General features: G+C 48.4%; 1 protein-coding gene across 3 annotated transcripts in view; it reads right to left on the bottom strand.

Moving 5' to 3' along the window:
- Positions 1 to 17,948, bottom strand: part of DUSP22 (dual specificity phosphatase 22) — a 68,792-nt gene extending 50,844 nt beyond the window's left edge. For 2 of the 3 annotated variants that reach the window (XM_012509185.2, XM_003272176.4), the window contains exons 1-2: positions 17,445 to 17,948; positions 3,942 to 3,975 (exon numbers count right to left, since the gene is read on the bottom strand). In XM_012509185.2, coding sequence (XP_012364639.1) covers positions 3,942 to 3,975; positions 17,445 to 17,465 — 55 coding nt within the window. In that variant the 5' untranslated portion in view covers positions 17,466 to 17,948. The remainder of the gene's footprint in view (positions 1 to 3,941; positions 3,976 to 17,444) is intronic. The other variant, XM_030817221.1, reaches the window with a different exon arrangement.
- Positions 17,949 to 20,849: the final 2,901 nt, after the last annotated feature.

Raw genomic sequence — 20,849 nt, 5'->3', positions numbered from 1 at the left:
ACTCGCTATCATCCAACAGCCCACTGCCTGCTGGACTCCAAAGCACAGGGAAGCACTCCGGGGCCAGTGCCTCTCCTCTTCCTCACCGCACGCTGGCACCATGTTCGCTGATGCGTCCTTTCCTGTGAGGCTCAGGCTCTGCCCGCTTACTTGAGAGTGCATAAAATGCTTCATCAAACCTGCTGGGTGATGACACTGGAACTTTACTTCTCACAGACTTCAAATTATTGATTGTCCTGGAAGGTGACCTACAACCATGAGCAGCGAGGTAATGAGCTGGGAATCCAGCTGTAAGGCTCAGGGCGGTTTCCTACTATGCACAGACACAAGCTTGTGTATTTCAAACTAGCTCCTCCCGGCGCAGACCTAGGGGGCAGGACTCAGCGCCTTGGTGCTCAACTTGGGGCCCTCCAGCCGCGGCACAGCATCACCTGGAGCTGACCCCACCCCAGGTCTACTTCATCAGAACATGCACTTTAAGAAGAACCCCAGAAGGTTGTGTGCACCCTAACACCGAGCCCTGGAGGGAATGACCTTTGGCCTGGTGCCAATGGGCCCCTCCCCAACTGGCAGTCACAAATGCAACAGGTTAGTAATTCATAAAACCAACAGGAAGGTACCAGTTAGAATTCATGTGGAAAAACAAGTCTGGATGGACATATGCTGACCTGTTAAGCATGCTGATTTTGTCTCAGTAAGCTGACAGCAGACTACCTCTGACCAGGCTGGCCTTGTCCAAACAACTGGGTACCCACCAGGACTGTCTGTCTTCCTGGCAGACACAAAACACAAGCTCGAGACTGCGAACATGGCCTCAACACACACCACCCACGTACACACAGTACCTAAGAGTGTCCCCACTTTTCTAGAATTCTGTGGACAACTTCAAACAACGAGGGCTTCCTCTGTCAGCTGACATCCACTGTTGCTGGTGCCAAGTTGTAAGGAAGCCATGGACCCACCCTCCGGCCCAGGGAGGGGCTGCTCTCTCTGGCTGCCACTCCCTGCCTTCCCTCCTGGCGTCTGGGCAAGGCTGCCTGCTGCACCCTGGAGCCTCAACAGAGAGGCTCTCACCAAAGCATCGAAGACCCAAAGACCGGGCTCCAGAGCTGGGTTTGTTTGTGGTTCTTCTCCAGGAGGAAAAATCACCAGGTGCTGCAAAACCATTTGTTGATTCATTATAAAGCTTTTTTTTTTTTTTTTAAGGGTTGCAGAGTGACAAGCGAGGGATCCTACTGGAAGGAAGGAGGGAAGAGGAGAAGGAAGGAAGGGAGGGAGAGAAGTGGGGAGGGAAGAGCGGAAACGGGAAGGGGAAGAGAAGGAGGGGGAGGAAGGAGGAGGGACAGAAGAAGGGAGTGACTGTTTACGTTCCTTTCTACTCTACTGGTTCTTGTGTTACAAGAGACACATATTAGTCGTGATTTTAAAAGAGCTGGATAAATGACTATATGAGATGCCAGGCAAGAGCACAGATGACAGCTGGATTCACCACCCAGGAAAAAAGAAAGAGGCCACATTCCACATTGGGTTTCCACCCTTGCCAGCCAATGCCACCCAGCTGCCTACTGCAGAACTGGCATCTATCGGGCTCCCATGGCAGTAGCAGTGAGTGTGTGGGTGCTTATTTCGCAGGGCACCAGGTATTGGGCACTGAGCCCACCGAGGGCATCACCCATTGTCTGGGTCAGCCCCGCTACAGCCCTGTGAGACAGACGCCATCTTCCCAGTCTACACCCCCAGGTGTGTAACTCGTGTGAGGACACACACTGGCCCTTCCTGTTCTGCACCTGCTGTTGGACTCTGAGAGCCAGAGGACAGGGACGCTGGTCCACATTCAACTCCCTGCACATCGTGTGTTCCCGACAAGCTTGTGCAACGAACAAGTGAATTCACAGCACAATTGGGGAAAATACTTCCTCTCCTTTGAGCCACTCACCAATTCACTGTACTCTCATTCCCTTCTTTTAGATAAGCTTTGTACCTGGAAAGCGTTTAATAAATATTTGGCTAACGAGTGAATAAAACACAACCTCATACCAATATCAGAATAACTTAAGGTAATAACACAGCATTAACCCTATGAACAAGGAGAGGTGGTGGGCTGTTTACAACACTCTCATAGATGAAACCACAAAGCACAAGATCCAGGAACTTGCAAGGAGCCCTATGTCACTGAATATTTAGAAAACAGGTACAGCTTGTAGTGTGAAAAGAGTTTTAAATATTTCCTTAAAGCTGTCCTTCCAAAAAAGGTAACCTTTCGTGATTAAGGCTAAAACTCTCACATACTGTTGTCAGAAGTGTTGAATTTGGTTCATATTTATTAAAATTTTTAATTTCAAATCTTTCATCTAGCAATTCTACTTCTAAGACCTTATTCTAAACTCTGTTCTCAAAGACACTCCCTTCCCCATGAAAACAGTTAATAACTCACTAAATAACTCTGACGTTTGCTACGTTAATGTATCCTGGCCTACTCACCACAAAGGGTTTGCTGCTTTTTCAGAACGACGAAGCTTACTAATTTAGCAAGTCCAGTACTATTTTTAACATGTTCTTGTAGCAATTAGCAGCTGTCAGCTCTCTGTGCTCAATTCTCTTTGAGGCCTATTAGTGAGCTGGGGGGATATGGGGGCGTGTGTGGAAATAGACATTATAGAGAAATAACAAAGATTATTTGTACAATCAATTTGAATCTGAACTCAGAAATTTCAGCAACATCCAGAAAGCCAACAGGAGTGGCCATGTTCTGACTTGTTAGGGAAAGGAGGAGCATTAGCTGCCTATGACACGGCCTGGCTCTGTCCAACCTAACATGAGTGGGGACCTGCCTGCAAGCTTCCCAGGTCTCTCCCATGCTATTACGGGCCCCTCATCTCTATCTTCCCACCTCATCTGAGTGATTCACTTACACAAACTCTGAATGTCACCTGGCAGGGGGACTTGGCCCCTCCCTGGAAGCCGACAAGCCCAGTGACCACTGTGCTCCAGAGCTGAGTGGAAATAGACTCAATAGCTGACAGTAAATCAATCAGTACGAATAAGTGGCAGGAAATGTGTGAGAAGAGAAGCACCAGATGAGAAGAATCTGCCAGAGATGAAATTGTCACTCTTGTTTCCCGGGTGACTTAAAAAGAACGGGCTTCTGAAAATTTCTCAACAGTAACTAAAAAATGAAAGTTGTAAAAGGTTATAAATAAGTCACGTGACTGCTAAATATGCCTGTTGTCCAACACCTTTTGATGATAATGTTCCAACGGTGTGGAGAGTTCAAAGGAGACCCAGGGCAGAGCTGGAGCGGGCACAGCCTCACACCACTCCATCAGGTGATGGTCGAGGGGCTGGGGTGCACCCAGCAAGGGGCCTGGGTGCAAGTGGGGGCCACTCCCAGAACACACTGTAGACTGAGTCTACACTTTGCCTGTCAATCTCACACATGAGAAGTCTAAAGCTGATCTTTTAAAAAGTAAACTCACTTTTGGTGGAAACAGTCCAAGTGTCCACGAACAAGTAAACGGAAGCAAAATGAGGCCTATGCACACAATGGAGTTTTACTCAGCTTTAAGAAGGAAGGAAGGCCATTCTGACACACGCTACAACATGATGAACTGTGACCCTGTGCTCAGTAAAATCAGCCAGTCCCCAAAGCACAAATACTGTATGATTTCACTAAGAGGAGGTTCTGAGAGTCGTCAGATTCATAGAGGCAGAAAGCAGAATGGTGGCTGCCCGGGGCTGGGAGGAGACGAATGGGGAGTTGGTGTTTTAAGGAACACAGTTTCAGTTTGGGAACATGAAAAGTCCTGCAGAAGGATGTTGGTGATGGCTGCACAGCAATGCAAATTACTTAAAGCCACTGACCTATATACTTCAAAATGGTCAAGATGACACATTTTATGTTATGTGTATTTTATCACAACAATAAAAAAGCAAGAACTCACCTTTGAAGTTGCCGATGTACAGGCCAGGCAGGATCTAGGAGAGAGACAGACACAGACATGAGCATGGCAGACTCTAAGTGGTGGTGTTGCAGAAGGGGGCCTCATCCAGCAGCAGGATCCCTGCAAAGGCCAGGCGCTTCCCCAGTACAGCGCCTCCCTGACAGACACATGGGTGACCCAACATCCCCAGCGGCTTGTGGAAGGCTGTGGGTTGGTGCCCATCGACTCACTGGGTTTAGGGCCTGGTTTCGACCCCGTCATCCTCATTTGCAGCCCTGCAGTGCTGGTGGGCATTCTGAGGGTCCAAGTCCCCTGCCCCGCCTGCCCACCCTGGCCCCGCAGCCCTGGCGGCCCCGCAGCTCTGCACTCTGCTGCACGAGGCCACTGCACACACGGTGCCCACTGCAGGCGGTTACACTCCCGCCCACCTCACCCTTGGCCTGTCCTGAGCCCCGAGTCCAGGGTTGGCCCCCGGCTCAGTGCTGGTAGCCCTCTGTGTCCCCTGTGTGGCAATGCTGTTGCGAGGGCATGACCAGGTGAAGGCCTATCTTTCTGTCAGGGAAAACGCCTTGGGCAGCAAACGAATCCTGTTGCTCACTGCTGCCTCCCCAGCGTCAGGCCACGATGACAGTCAACAAGGGGTTGTTAAATAAATGATCCAACCTCCAAATATATGCAAGTTAATAAGAACACATCTTTGTTGCAAAATGTCAACTTCTTCTAAGGCAATGGTTCTCAAACCAGACTCCCCATCAGAACTCCAGAATCTTAAAAATACAGATTTCTGGGCAAGCCCTCCTCTCCACCTCCAGCCCCCATATGGAACAATTTAGCAGATTGGCAATGAGAAATGGGGGTGGTTTCTTTCACACCCATGATTTGCGAAATAGGAAGCAAATTCTTGTCTTGCCAGCACTTTGCATGGACATTCTGAAATTTAAATAAGGACACAGTACCACTCGTTAAAGTATGCTCACTGTATCACTTGCCACGATTTCCAAGCACATACAACCAGCTCGTTTTGGTGACGCTTCACCACAGATCCCTGTATGTCCTAGCCTCGCCCCCCTGTCTGCCATCCCTGCAGCTCCCCTATCTTCCTTCACTCCCACTGAGAAAGTTGAAAGAGCCTGTAGTACGGTTCTTCATGTTTGCTGATTTCTTCAAGCATCTTCCTGACCACTGGCTGCCTCGCTAAAAACCGATGGCTCATGTCTAGTCATTGCAGGGGATCTATTGTGGCTCACGTCAGGGCAGCAGTGGTAGGCCCGAGCTAGTCTCTGTGCAGAGGGACAACCAGCCAAGGGGCCATGTAATGTATCGGCCAAACTGGGACAGTCCAAGAATGAAAAGAGGCTCCGCTAATCATCACTCCAGGACAACAGGCAAAAAGAGGCTCCGCTAATCATCACTCCAGGACAACAGGCGACAAGAGGCTCCGCTAATCATCACTCCAGGACCACAGGCAAAAAGAGGGTCTGCTAATCATCACTCCAGGACAAGGCAACAAGAGGCTCCGCTAATCATCACTCCAGGACAACAGGCAAAAGAGGCTCGCTAATCATCACTCCAGGACCACAGGAAAAAGGCCCACAATCACTCCAGGACAACAGGCGAAAAGAGGCTCCGCTAATCATCACTCCAACCACACAAACCGCTAATCATCACTCCAGGACAACAGGCGAAAAGAGGCCCTAATCACTCCAACACAGGAAAAAGCTCCACAACACTCCAGGACCACAGGCGAAAAGAGTCTCCGCTAATCATCACTCCAGGACAACAGGCGACAAGAGGCTCCGCTAATCATCACTCCGGGACCACAGGCCAAAAAGAGGGTCCGCTAATCATCACTCCAGGACAACAGGCAAAAAGAGGGTCCGCTAATCATCACTCCAGGACCACAGGCAAAAAGAGGGTCCGCTAATCATCACTCCAGGACCACAGGCGAAAAGAGGTTCCGCTAATCATCACTCCGGGACCACAGGCAAAAAGAGGGTCCGCTAATCATCACTCCAGGACAACAGGCAAAAAGAGGGTCCGCTAATCATCACTCCGGGACCACAGGCAAAAGAGGTTCGCTAATCATCACTCCGGGACCACAGGCAAAAAGAGGGTCCGCTAATCATCACTCCGGGACCACAGGCAAAAAGAGGGTCCGCTAATCATCACTCCGGGACCACAGGCAAAAAGAGGGTCCGCTAATCATCACTCCGGGACCACAGGCAAAAAGAGGGTCCGCTAATCATCACTCCAGGACCACAGGCAAAAAGAGGCTCCGCTAATCATCACTCCTGGACAACAGGCAAAAAGAGGGTCCGCTAATCATCACTCTGGGACAACAGGCGAAAAGAGGTTCCGCTAATCATCACTCCGGGACAACAGGCGAAAAGAGGCTCCACTAATCATCATTCCAGGACCACAGGCAAAAAGAGGCTCCGCTAATCATTACTCCAGGACAACAGTCTATATTTTATCATTCCTATTTTGAAACACAGGAACAATGCAAGTTCGCCCTGGACGTGGATCCCACTGATGTTCTCTGGCAATGCTTGGCTGCACAGAGCTTTGCTGTGTGTAGTCTCTCGTTCCCGAGGGTCTCTCCTGCCTTTTTTAGGATGTGGCAGTAGATACCAGAGAGCATCATTGCCACATGGCTCTTTTGTCTGGCAGTGCAATGACCCCTCCTTGACCAAACTTTAGTCAGGTTCCTCTGAGTCCTTTTCTCAACAAGGCCTGGTCCTTGGCCGACCGAGTCCAGTGCGAGTAGCGACCTGCTAAGTGTATCCCCCAAGACCCCACCGAGCTCCTCTTCCTCCACCCCGATGTCTAATCCAGTTCCCCTGAGGGGTATTCCACCCGCTCCCTCACCCTGCCCTTGGCTTTCCATCCACCCTTGGCCATGCCATGTTGAGTCGAGTCTTCCCCTGCTGCAATAGTCTTGAATAGAATCTTCCTTGCTGGCTTAAGCAAGTGTCAGAATCACTTTTTACAGCAGTGACTGCAAATGGCTCCATATCTCTACAGTTACAATCACTGGGCGATTTTCTAGTCAAAATGTTTCTAGACTATAAGCATGTTTATCTGCCCAAAGTCAGAGAACGTATCACAGTGGCTAAAGTTCCCCAGGCACAATGCTGGGCACTCGGGGTACAGGTGTGACTGAGAGAGACAGGACCCTGCCCTCATGAAGCAGCTCACATAGGGAAAGTGGAGGTGACCTGACCACTCTGGGGTCACAGAGGGCTTCCTAGGGACAGTGACACTCAGGGGACCTGCAGCCCAAGAGGAGTGGGCAGACAGGGAGGGGACAGCGGAACAGTCAGCCTGCAGAAAGGGTCCTGTCTCTACTGGGGGGAGTGGGAGAGAGGTGGAGAGAAGGCAGGCGCCAGTGCAAGGAGCTGGTCCTGCACAGCAGACACTGTGGCCACTGGCCACTATCCAGACTCCAAGTTAGGTGCCATGAAATGGAATACTACTAAGACGCCTAAGATGTGTGGGGCTGTGAGGAAGACAATCTTACGCGTTTTAACTTAATATATCTTGAAAATGGTATGAAAAACAGGAAAGGTACAGCTGTGTGCAAGTACACTCCCTTCGTCACCATGTTCACCTCTGTGACAGCGACAGCGGGGTCCTGGAGGACGGCTTCTGCATTTCTCTCTGAGCTTGCCTACGCCATCTGATGCTCTAGTCCTGTGCATGCACTATGCCAATTTATGTTTTTTTTTAAATCAAGAGGGATTATTTGGAAAACAGATTATGGCCTATTTTTGCTTTTTTTCTTTGTACATCTACTACCTTCTCTACTAAGCACGAATTAATAAATTTTATATTATCTTTAAAATTAAATGAGGGCATGAGAGTAGATCATCTCTACATTCAAATGTTGTAGAACCATGATTTTCTGACTCCTATATTCATCGTCTGGAGTCTGGCTTGCTGCGGGACTACCTCAAGCAAACCACTGTTTTCCCACTGCTGTTGTCAAGTCCTCCTGCCCCTGATGGTGCCACCTTCTCCCAGTCACCCCGAATGAAAACCCAGGGCTCCCACCGCTGTGGCACCTCTCTCTCAATTCTCTGCTCCCCTCCTCCTGGGAATTAGAAGGCCCCTCACAGTCTCCTTCCTCAGCCTTGCCCAGAGCCTCAGTTCACACAGGGGTTGCAGTAGTAAACACTGAATTCATTCCTCTGTCCTATCAAATTAATTTTCTAAAGCCACATTCTTCCTGGGTGATTTTCTACCTCAAAATGTTCAGTAACAACCCTTTTACTTAAAAAATCAAGGCCAAACATTCAACTAAATATTCAGCATGGCTTCTGCAGGTTGGCTCCAACCAATCTCTGAAGGGTTTCCCCCAACTTCTTTCTTATGTCCAGCTGAGCCAGGTTATCCCCATTCTCCCAGTACCCCTTACTGGTCCCACCTTGCAATAGCACTTTCTTTGCCCTAAATATTCTTTCTAAACAGGGAAGAGGTTCCCACTGTTTGGGGTCCTTTATCCCTCGGGTATGCTCGAAAATCACAAACCCCATAATGGCCATTTATCTTGTTGGTTTTCCAGTCTCTGAAACCCTTTCCTAGGTTTGCGGGTACCCTGGCCCCAGGGAGTCTTGCTGGGAAGCAGAGCCCAGCTCTTAGTATAGAAGCTGCCAACGCCAGATACCTGCTCACATAAGCCCTTGCGCTACATGGGTGTGACCCGTGTCTAACAAGTCTGCACGCTGGCTGCAGGGACAGCCTAGAGTGTCCTCTTTGGCAACAGAGGCAGCAGGGCTGGTGGCACATTCAGTGTCCACTGGCTGTAGCATCAGCATCTTGTGGTAGCCCCAGAAATGCTCTCACTGACCAGTTATAGCATCTGCTCCTGCCAAGGCTGCCCGTGAGTGTGGCTCTCCAGCCTCCCAGGCTGTCTGTCCTGTTCTCCCTAAGGTGACCACATTTGGATGCTGTTGCTTACAACCAAGGACCCTGATGTGGGCTTTCAACCTGGAAAAATGCATAAATGCAGAAGAGTGCACAGATCTTGAGGCAAGTCACAGGCACAGCAGGTCTGTTCCTGCCCTGCCTCTAGTACCGAGACCTACCCACCCTGCTAGGACCAGCTCAACCAGGAACCCTCCAGAGATCACTCTGACAGGAGACTCTGCCCTCTCTGGACTTCACTGCTGCTCATTTGCCATTTACTTCCACACAGCAGCTCTCCCACTCATGTGCTCCTCTTTGAACTTTCAGCCTCAGCTTCTTAGCGTCTCCCCTCTGAATTCCTGCAGCAGCTTCCTAGTGAGCTCCCTACCTCCAGACTGAGTGGTCCCTCCAAAGGATTCCTCAAACCGTCGCCAGGTGCAAAGTTGATTGTGTGACTCTTCAGCTTAGGGCTCCATGTAGCTTTCAGCATGAAACCCAAATACTACACACCTTGGCAAGGGAGACCTTTCAGGAGCGGACCCTCAAATGTCTTCAGCTCGAGCCCGAGCCCGAGCCCGAAGGCATTTTCCAACCTCACCCACATCTAAGGAGGTGACCACGGTGCAACCAACCAACATGGCCATGCAGAGATGCAGGCCAGGGCCCCCAAATTCCAGGCTGTTTTATGGGAAAGAGCCCAATTTTCAAATATTGTCAATTAAATCTAAAAACCACGAAAATACTGTGGTTGACAAACTAAACCCATCTGTGGGCTGACCAGGGCCCATGGACCTCCAGTCTATGATCTCTACCTGCTGCCTGTATCTTCTTTCAAATATATTTTTGAACTTCATGGGTTCTCCCTTGGGTAGGTACTCAAGTCAGTATTTCTCCAATGAATGAGTGAACAGACAGACAGTGTGAACAGGGTGAGAGGAAAGGAGAGAGAAAAAATGATGATGAGTGAAGCCTGATGCAAGCTGTGCCAGGGAGAGGGAACGCTGCCCCTTTCTGCCCTGAGTGGATTTCCACATGGGAGACGGTGCCTGGCCACACCTGTGGCACATGCCTGGTGTTGGGCAGAGCAGCACCCGAGGAGCTGCTGCAGCAGCGTCCTGGCAAGGATGGGAAGTCTGATCTGAGGAGGCAACTCGTTAAAAGGAATTGAAGATGAGTATTTTATATACATTTTAAATATTTTTAAGTAATGTAAAGAGAAGACCAAATTGTGTCAGTCAACCTTTAACTTCATGTTTCAGACCAGGAGATTGAGCTAGAGTTTCAAGACTGGAAATAGAAAGCAGGTTGCTCAATCCCTCTCTGTAGTCACAGTATGATTCTCTTCCATACAGAATTACAAACAAGATTAAGCAGGGCTGGTTTCAAGGAGACTAAATAAAAGGCCCATGAATATTTCAACTTCTACACTAGTCAGCTTCATAATTCAGACTTGAAACCCAAAAACTTTGACCCATCTACTTTCATGATATTTTTGTGGCTGTATAATCCCTGAGTACAGAGAAAGAGAACATGAAATAAAATCAGCCGGGCGCGGTGGCTCACGCTTGTAATCCCAGCACTTTGGGAGGCCGAGTCGGGCGGATCACGAGGTCAGGAGATCGAGACCATGGTGAAACCCCGTCTCTACTAAAAATACAAAAAATTAGCTGGGCGTGGTGGTGGGCACCTGTAGTCCCAGCGACTCGGAGAGGCTGAGGCAGGAGAATGGCATGAACCTGGGAGGCGGAGCTTGCAGTGAGCGGAGATCGCGCCACTGCACTCCAGCCTGGGCGACAGAGCAAGACTCCGTCTCAAAAAAAAAAAAAAAAAAAAAAAGAAATAAAATCAAATAATTTTCCAGCAGAGAGATGATTTATAGAGGAGACCTGGGAAAAACAAGGTGTTCATCTGGAACAACCTGGCTGACCAGTCAGCCCATGCAGGAGCTGAGCTCAAGCCAGAAGCAAGAAAAACAGAGAGAAAATGAAATCATTACCACCTGGTAGAAAGCAAGGACAAGTTGGAAAAAAAAATCTGTAAAGGCAACTTGGGAATGTCCCACTATGCTAAAGTAATAAGCACAGAATTGATGCTAATCCTCTTTGGGCCTTTGAAACTGCTGTTCTTTCCCTTTGCTAGGGACGCTGTTCCTGAGTGGCCTCCCACAAGATGACCGTTTCCAGGGAGGTCTCTCCTGACCACCAAACTCCCTGGCACTCTCTCTCTCATATCGCCTTGTTTTATTTTCTTCACCACATTTATCAGTGGCTAAATGGCTGTATTCATTTCCTTACTTTCGGATTGATCTTGCAGCAGGGGGTGCCTCTGTCTTGTCTCCTAATGTGTCCCTAAAACCTGCCCATTGTCTAACACACTAAGAGGAAGTCAGTGAATAAGTGGTGATGAAACAGTACAGGCCACAGAGGAAGACGGTCTCTGGCATTCCGCAGGTCAAAGATTCCTGTTTCCTGTTACAAGACTGTCTGGGCATAGACAATATAGGCAGAATCCTTCTGCAGAAATGCTTTGAAATCACCCTAAAGATTCTCCACGCTTGATGGTTCCTCCTGATGGACAGCTTCACACCCACGTACTACATTGTGCTAACTCCAGCTTCACAGAAATGCAAAAACACAAATCCTCAGCCACAAAAACGCACTTAAGCACAAAAGAATACTGCTTCTAAGGCAGGAAATATTTTGAGTTTATTTTTTAAACATTTATTTTAGTCCTTCAGGATGCATGGCATCTAAGAACCCCACCCAAACTGATGCTAAGAAGTAAATTCCTGAGCAAGCAGCTGCACAAGGCCATGTGTGGGGTGGGGGTGGCAGCGGAATCTTAATTCTTTCTATGTCAGAAAGGACTTTCTGGGTTTCAAAGCTAGGGATGAAGGGGAAAACTTTGGTGGATTCCTTGAAGGGTTAAATGTCACAGAGACTTTTTAAATGCCATTTGGCCATGGACTTAACCAGTTTGCATATAAAAAGGGAAGAATATGAGAATACTCTCCTGGGCCCTTAGAACACTGTCTTTAACATCTGTTCTTCAACATGAAATAAAACTGTAATATTAAATGGAGAAAAGAGAGAGCCCTTGGGGGGTGGTGTAGAGGAAAGGAACCAGAGCCCACCGGCACGTGGCCATCTGTCTGTCTGTCCTGCAGCAGTGGCCGAGTGTTCATTTCCTGCAAAGCTGCCTGGGACTGATCTGCATGGCAGGGTCTTCGTGTCTTTCATATTAATAACTCACTACAGGATCTAACACAGTGCCTTGACTGTGTTCAATAATAATATGATGAACAGGTGAATGGATGGATGACTGGCTTATGCAGGCAACCAAGTCACCTGCTGCCAGGTGGAAACAAATGAATTTAGCAGCACAAAGGTGCCTGACCTTCCAGACCCTTCCCGTATGAAAACAGAGCTTCTCAACCCTGTAAGCCCTATTCCACCTTTTGATAACTCTCCCGTTCCAGATCACACAGGCTCAGGAAATTCTGAGAGGAAGAGCCCTCAATAGTGGTTCTCAACTGGGGATGACCTCACTCCCAGGGGACATCTGCCAACATCGGGGACATTTTTGGTTGTCACAGGTAGGGAGGATGTGCTACTGGCAACTATTGGGTAAAGATCTGAGATGTTGCTAAACCTCTCACAATCCACATGGCAGTCTCACGAGTAATTATCCTGAAATGTCTACAGGTGCAGCCATTGGGGAACACCAGTCTATGCCTAGAGGGAACACATTCTCCTTGAATTATAATCCTTTCCCAACTATACTCCCTCATCTTCCTAACAGGGCAAGAGCCATCCTCAAGTGTCAGTCACATCCAAGAACACTCAAAACAGACTGTATTTGCACTTTACAGTTTGGAAAAATGTGTTCCAATAAATTCCCATTTGCTTCTCCCAATAACCCAATTGGTAACTGGGGAAGGTATCATTACCCTCATTTTATAGCCAGTAAAGAGACTGGATTAGCTAACCACCTAAGGTCTTTTAGTTCTATACATCTATGAATCCAGGAAGGAAAAAAATCCTGAAGCTTAGAAACATTTAAGTGACTTGTTCAGGATCGCACCCATGAAGCAGCAGTGGTGGAGGTGCCCCAGATCAGGCTTTTTGTTAGCCAGCCCCTCTTAGCAACAGTGGGCTCCCCATGGAAACAAGATGCACCCACTGAAGTGAGGCCTCCCGGCACCATGAGAGGCTTCCCGAGAAGTACAGGGATGGCAGCCATTCCCACAGGCAGGCCGCTTTCAGAGGACACACAGCAGGGAGAAAGGAAGAGTCCGCAAGACCAGGCAGGCCGGATGCTTGATGAGCTAAACGAACAGTGGAGGGCAAGATGCCAACCAGAGGGTCCTCATATCCTGCCCTAGAATGCAAGGCTTCAGCCCACTTTTAGGCTGATCAAGATAAAGACTTCTTGCACACGAGAAGCATTTGGGGCAGCCTTCTCTGACATAATGTTTGGCTAGAGACTAGTCGTTTGTTTTGTTTTTAATGGGGTATTGTAGTACTGGAGACTAATAAGTAGACAGTGAGGATAGGAGTTTTGTTTATAGGCTCTCCCCCAAAAGATTTGAGGGTTCAGACTCGAGAGAACTTTGAGTCAACTAGGAGTTTTCAAAGGTTCCACAGGAACACGACATTTGCATGCAACACCCTGTTTAGTTTAACCCTAATCTTACCAGAGACATTTACTGGACTAGTATCTTAGCAGCGTGGTGAGGCACTCTGAGTCCAGGCTCTGCTACTCACCAGCTGGGTGACCCTGGCAGTTCCCTTAGCCTCTGTGTACAACCAGAAAACAGGCATGAAAATAACAGGATCTACTTCATGGAGTTGTGGCTTACTCTATGTGGTAAAGTACTCAAAACACACCACAAACTCATTGGCGATTATAATTTTGGCCAGTGTGGGGCATCTACCTAGGAATTGCACACAAACAAACAAAAACAATAAAAAAATAGTTTTAGTTGCTTGCCTTTTACCCCCTTCCTTATCAATGTCAAACGTGAAGGAAGAGAGGAGGTGATTTTGGCCATTTGACAAGTAATCGAAGCTATGAGGAGCTTTTCAAGTTACTTTTTAGGAATTTTAAAACTTACTTGGGATGAATTAGCATCTCAGCTCAAAGGAAAGACTTTTCCTATCTTCAAAATCAGTGGAGACTGGGGTCCAAACCCAGTTCTGCCCTGCCTAGCATTACTTATGCTACCTAACTTCTCCAAATCTCCATTCCCCAGCCTGGGCAAATATAAGGTCGTTTGACTTCATAGGGCTACCGTGAGGCTGAGATTTTATAAAGTGTTAAAAAAACAAATGGTTCACAGCTGTGTTGTTGTTTTTTGTTTGTTTGTTTTGTTTTTTTGAAACAGGGTCTCGCTCTGTCGCTCAGGCTGGAGTGCAGTGGTATAATCTCGACTGGCTCCAACCTAGACGTCCCGGGCTGAGGTGATTCTCCCACCTCAGCCTCCCAAGTAGCTGGGACTACAGGCGCAAGCCACCACACACTCGGCCGATTTTTTTTTTTTTTTTTTTTTTTTTGTATTTTTGGTAGAAACAGAGTTTCACCATGTTGCCCAGGCTGTTTTAAACTCCTGGACTCAAGCTGTCCACCTGCCTCAACCTCCCAAAGTGCTGTGATTACAGGCACGAGCACAATATTCTGCCGTACAGGAGACCGGAATGTACTGACAAGAAAAGCCACCATAGGGATGTGAAATAATAAAAACTGCTGTCCCAAAGCAGTCAGAATGGAGTCTGCACTGTTTAGACCAGAAATGCTCTTTTGCCAAAAATGACCAATGTGTACGAGATTGGAAAGAAATCTTGTCCCACTAGCCTCAGGGCACACACATTCCAAGTTATGTTAGTTCCAAAGACACTGCACATATTTATAAATGTTCCTAGAAATCCTTTTCTAGGATTAGCACCTTCCACTGATTCTGCAAATCAACTATTCTTCTTTTTTTTTGCAAATGAAGCCTCGTTCCAAGTCATACAGTAATATATGGAAAGTTCTAGTTAAGGTTCTTAAGCCACTGGCCTCCTGTGATCTATTTTGTCACTAATTAACCTTGCGATTTGGGTTAGTTCCTCCTGATCTCACGGCAAACATCTTCACTGCAGCAGGATTCCTCGCCTGGGCTGAACGCCCCTTCTAGGCCACTTTCATCTCCTCCTGATCTCACGGCAAACATCTTCACTGCAGCAGGATTCCTCTCCTGGGCTGAACGCCCCTTCTAGGCCACTTTCATCCCATCTTCTGCTTTCCCCACTTTTCCGAAATTGCCTATTTTATCCTCTGGAGCCTCTACTCAGCCCTACCTTGTGTTTGTTCTCTCTCTCACTGCCACAAACATACACACCCTGTGTTGTGCAACACAGCAGCCATTAGCCACAGTGACTATCGAGTACTTCAAATGTGGCTAGTCCAAAATGAGATGTGATTTAGGTATAAAATACATGCTAGGCTTTGAAGGTTAAGTGATCTGGGGGTCCTGAGATTTTTCCTTTCACAAAGACATAGTAAAAACATGAAATCTTCCATGAATAACTTTATATATTGGTTACATGTTGAAACAAATTTTTAATATATTGTTAAATAAAATATATTACTAAAATTAATTTCACCGGCTTATTTTTTAATGTGGCCACTGGAACATTTTAAGTTACATATATGGCTCGCATCATATTAGTGCTGGACGAGTGTTGATCTATACTGAAGGTTCTGTGAAGGAGCTTTGGGTCATTTACCACTGCACTCCCTTTTCCTCCCTCCCCACCCACTAGCACAACACCTGGCTCATAGTATGTACATAATCAGTAAGTGTTGAAGCAGAGAAGTCTGTAAATCTCTCTATACATATATTTCTTCATTTATACACTGTGAGTCTCTATTCACAAGATAATAAAAGTCAAGAAATTTATTACCCATTTTGAAAGGTAGAAAGTATATGAATATTACTGCTTTTGTTGAAAAGCATGAAAAGGCAACCATCTGTATTCCTAAATATATTTTTTGAATTGTATTATACAAATACTATAAATGCTGAAAACGGTGGAGAGTGAACAGCTCAAGTGGGAAAAACTGTAGAAATAACCAAAGGAAAGCTGAGATAGCACCACCAATGGGAAGGCAAACGGAGCCCACAAACTTATGATGACCATCTTTAGTGTTCTGTTTTAATTTAAAAAGCAGAAGACTCGTGGTGCTGATGGATTCCAGTGCTCATGGGAATATAATACAAGTATTTATCCAAGAGAGAGATAGTCTGTTTCCAAACTTGATCACTCGCCAAAAAAAAAAAAAAGTGAATACAATTCTCTTTACCAAAATACCCCAGTATTGATATGCAGGCCCCAAACACACAATAGTTCTTTCACAAACTGAGTAACCAGGACACAATAAACATGACATGGGCATGTGAAAAGTTAGCTAGGTTTTCCCTGGACTGACCCCCCCTGCATTTTCCCTTCCCTACCGTGAACCCGCATTTGCAATACTCCAGCCCCAACACCCAAACCACTGCTGACCCAGTGCTGAGGGGCATGAAAAAAAACACAGCCACACTGCCATCCCCACCCCGTGTGGAAGCTAACAGCATGTAGAGATGAGGGTGGGTGGAGCACAATGAAAAAGTGAGGCAGAAAGACGACTCATCGAATCCAGGACCATCCAAAGACCTGTAAAAAGGTACTTGTCTTCGTTGCGAGCTTTGTGAAGTCTTGTGAATCCTTCCTTGAAACCAGCCAAGTACCAAGTAACAAAATCCTTAACCTTGTGATTCACATGAATACACCCCGGCAACTCTCAGCTGCCAGAGCTGGAATCTGGCAACTTCCTTGGATAGGAAAGGCTATCCCACGGCCCGGGAAGTGAGGTGCGGGAAACAAAAGAACACGGGGTGGGGCCCAGAAACTGACGGGACAAACGGAGCAACACAGATTTTCTGGAAGGCCTCATCAGCGCAAGCAGCCAGCAACAGGTTGCCCTTGTTGCAGAAGTCACATAACCTGATCAACTCTGAATCTTTTCTCTCCTTCCCACTTATCTAGAAACAGCTCAGGACGGAGGACTCTGTTAACTTCTCTGTCCACAAGAAAAACTTACTGTGCTCACAGGCACACACACAGAATCTGAGGAGAAAGAGGAAATTACAGAGCACACCCGTTTCCTAATGATGTGGAGGGGGGTGGTGATGCTTCAGTAGTTTGGGAGCGAAGAGGAGGGCAAAAAAGAAACCACATCCATTCGGGGCTCAGCTGATCTCTCGGCAGAACAAGTGTCAACGCTTTGAAAGGGCACGGCTTGTTTCAGCCACAAACACGCACCGGCTGGCGAGGCAGGCGGCTGGGGGCTGCCTACCCGGAAGCCGGGTGGGGCGGGGGCGGGAACACCTCCGAACCCCGACTCCGCAGTCGCCGCCCAGGGGCGCCGCCCCTCCCTCCGCGCCCGTCCCCACCGCGGGAAGGGGCACCCCGGGCTCGAGTCGTCGGGCGGCCAGGACGGGGCGACCGGCACCCGTCGGAGAGGAGGCTGGAGAGCGGAGGCAAACCCGGCGCGAACGAGGGAAGACGTTACCTTGTTCATCCCATTCCCCATGGTGGCTGAAGGCGAACGCTAGCGCCCCGGCCGTGTGGTCGCAGGCTCACTATGGCATGTTACAGGGAGGAGGAGCGGCGGGGCGGGCGGGGACGAGGCGCGCGGGAGGGACTGAGCGCTCGCAGTGTCAACGAGTCAGCGGCAGGGACTGGCCGGGCACCCCAGGGCGCGCCAGGGACCCGGCGTGGAAGGCAGGGCTTTCTGTGCGGCGGCCTAGAGCTTCCCGGCGGGAGCAGGGCAGCGGCGCCGGAGCCCGTGCCGGGAAATGGTTCCGCCTTGCCGGTCCCCGCCCCGGTGCGCCCCGGGCAGGCCCAGCGTCCCTCCTCGGCCCGCCCGCCCGCACCCTGGGACTGGTAGCCGGCTTCCTGGCTGCCGCGCCCCACTCCGCCCTCGCGGACCCCGGCTGGCGGCCGCGGGGCGTGGGAGGCACGAGGCTGGGGTCCCCAGGCGGCCGGTCTCGGAGGCCAGAGCGCGTGCGCGGCCCGAGCACCTCCGCTGGGACACCCGAGGCTGCGGGGCGGGGCCTGGCGGACGCGCAGGCGCTGCCCTGACCGGGCGGCTGCGCTCGTCTCGGAGCCCGCTCCAAGGTCGGGGGTGTCCAGATCCCCTTTGGCCTTTTCCCCTGGGGCGACTCCGGGGGCCGGTTACCAGCAGTCGCTGCCCTGCCTCGGCTGCCTCCGTGAATCAGGTGCTAATCAGAGGCCTGGTCCCTGGGGGCTCCCCTGCCTGGGTTTTCTGAGTGCGGCAGATTTAGGCTGGGGGATTTCCTGCGGACCTGCCCCGTGCACCAAGATCGAGAAGGCTCGCCTGGTAGGGAGAGGTGGGCTACGTGACTCACCCCGGGGAGGCCTGACCTCCCTACCCTGAGGGAGCAGATGGCTGGATCTCTGACCTCAGACCTCACGGCCTTAGATGATGTGTGTCCCTTAATGTCTGCATTGTGGTTCTCTCTGGAATGGATCAATTTCTAACCTGTAGCAGAATTGTTTTGGGTATTCTATCAACGTTATTAAAGTCTTAAGTTCCTCTCCGGCGACAGAATCCTTGAGCCAGTGGCTTTTCTTTTTAATTTATGTGTCCTCAGCAATGTCCTGAGCATAGTAGGTGCTTAATAAATATTTGCCGAATGAGTACATGTGTCAATCTGATGTGCCCTGGCTCACCCCTGCTGACCTCTTTTTATCTTCCTGCTATGCGAGTTACAGACATGCCGGTCTCCTGTCTGTTCCTTGAACCTGTCAGGCTTGCTGGGCTGTGCTCTCTATCCAGACACCTGGATCCCCAGCTCTCTGCATAGCTGCCTGTTATCGCTGAGGTATCAGCCCAAATGCCATCTCTCCTAAGAGGCTTTTCCTAACCACCCAATTCCAGGTTGGTCCCCCAGTCACTATCATATTATTCCGTATTATTGATCAGAAAATACATTTCTTTTTATCTGTCTCACTAGCCAGCAACTTTCAGATTAAAAAAAAAAGTTGTCTTGTTCAATAATACAGCCATGTGGCCTGGGACAAAATCTAGCACAAAATAGTGATTTTGTATATATTTGTCAAATAAATTAATAATTTCTTGTGGCCGAGAAAACGGGTGAGGTTCTGAGGAATGTGACCGTTTGGAAAGAGCTTGTAGACTCCATCTGTCGCCATTTCTGTCCTTGTACACCATATCTTCTGGGCAACAAATGGTATCAAAACCCCCCGTGTAGAAAGCCCTCACTCAATATGCGCTTGCATGTTTTCTCTAGGTAGAATGGGACCCAGACCCGGAGTGCCCTTTCTGCCTCTTGTTTTGGGAGAGTGTTCCTTCTTCACTGCCTTCACTTCCTCTTCTCCCGCCTGCTTCTCAGTCACCTGGACAGCCTGCCCTTTCCCCTCTGCCGCACACTGCCATTAAGTAACTGTTTTTACGACCTTCCTGCTTAGAGACAACACAGAATAGTTAGTGGACCGCCTGGGGAATCCCAGTAATCAGCCTCTATTTCTAATTCTTAAGGAGGTCTTGAGCAAGATGATCAACTTTTCTGAGCTAGCTTTTTTTTTTCTCTTTAAAACAAGAGCATTAAACTGAATTTTTGAAGCTTCTATCCAGCAACCAATGAATTACTTCTGCAGCCCTCTGCCCTCCTTGGGCGGTTCATCCAACAGTCAGATGAACGTTTAAGAACACAACCAGTTCATAAACTGGTACTTGACCATGAATGACAAATTCATACTGATTTTTTTCTTCTGTCATCCGCTTGGAATATTTCTCTCTTATTCATACTCTTCTTATAGATATATTTCTCCAGCTTGGACCATCTGCTTTTCCCCCCAAACTCAGAACCTGCCATGGCTTCCTCCTTACAGTCAAAATCAGCATTCAGTATGGCCTAAAAGGTCCACATGCCCAGAGTTCCTATCAAAATCTCACATTTTTCTTTTTGGTTAAATGGGAAAAGAGGAGACTATTAACACCAGAAGTCAGAAGAGTAAGATTAAAAAAAAAAAAATTATTGATTTTGGCTGGGCATGGTGGCTCAAGCCTGTAATCCCAGCACTTTGGGAGGCCGAGGCGGCCCGATCACCTAAGGTCAGGAGTTCTGGACCAGCCTGGCCAACATGGCAAAATCCCATCTCTACTGAAAATACAAACATTAGCCGGGCGTCGTGGCGTGTGCCTGTAATCCCAGCTACCCGGGAGGCTGAGGCAGGAGAATCGCTGGAACCCAGGAGGCAGAGGCTGCAGTGAGCCAAGACTGTGCTATTGCACTTCTGCCTGGGCAACAGAGCAAGACTCCGTCTCAAAAAAAAAAAAATTATTGATTTTGTGGGGTTGGGGGGTTTCCCACAAAAGACTCGCTGTACTCTCCTCCACCCTAACCCTGGACACCTCTCTTTATTATAATAACAATTCCCAATTGTTCATGTCTTGCAGTTCTATAACTTTTACTCTCTAGCTCTTGATTATGGAAAGAAAGGAAGAAAGGAAACTCTTCAACAAATCTGGCATATTTCACATCCATAGTAGAATCTCTATTCATTTGTGCTTTATCTCACTCAAAAAAATTTTAAGGCATCACAAGCCCAGTGGATTTTCACACTATGTAAGATTTTTACTTCCACTTTTCTTCTTGTTATTTTCTTCCTCTCAGTTCTGCCAACATCACAAATTTTGGCAACGACTCCGAAAGAAGTCAAGCCTTCATGTGTGCACAATAAGGAATGGTCTATAGAGTGTGTAGGATAGCTGAGTCCATACTTACACTGGTTAAGGATAACTGGCTAATAGTGTATTTAGTGAGCAATAACCTTAAACTTTAAGGTGGCGGTGTTTAAAAGCCCGCAAACAGAAGCTCAACCATTAGAGTTAGCCAAATCATTATAGGTGTTAGTGATAATTTCAGAG

The sequence above is a fragment of the Nomascus leucogenys genome, chromosome 8 (assembly GCF_006542625.1).
Source record: "Nomascus leucogenys isolate Asia chromosome 8, Asia_NLE_v1, whole genome shotgun sequence".
Taxonomy (NCBI): Eukaryota; Metazoa; Chordata; class Mammalia; order Primates; family Hylobatidae; genus Nomascus; species Nomascus leucogenys.
The sequence above is the reverse complement of the archived record's forward strand: the minus strand, read 5'-3'. Positions and strand labels throughout refer to the sequence as shown.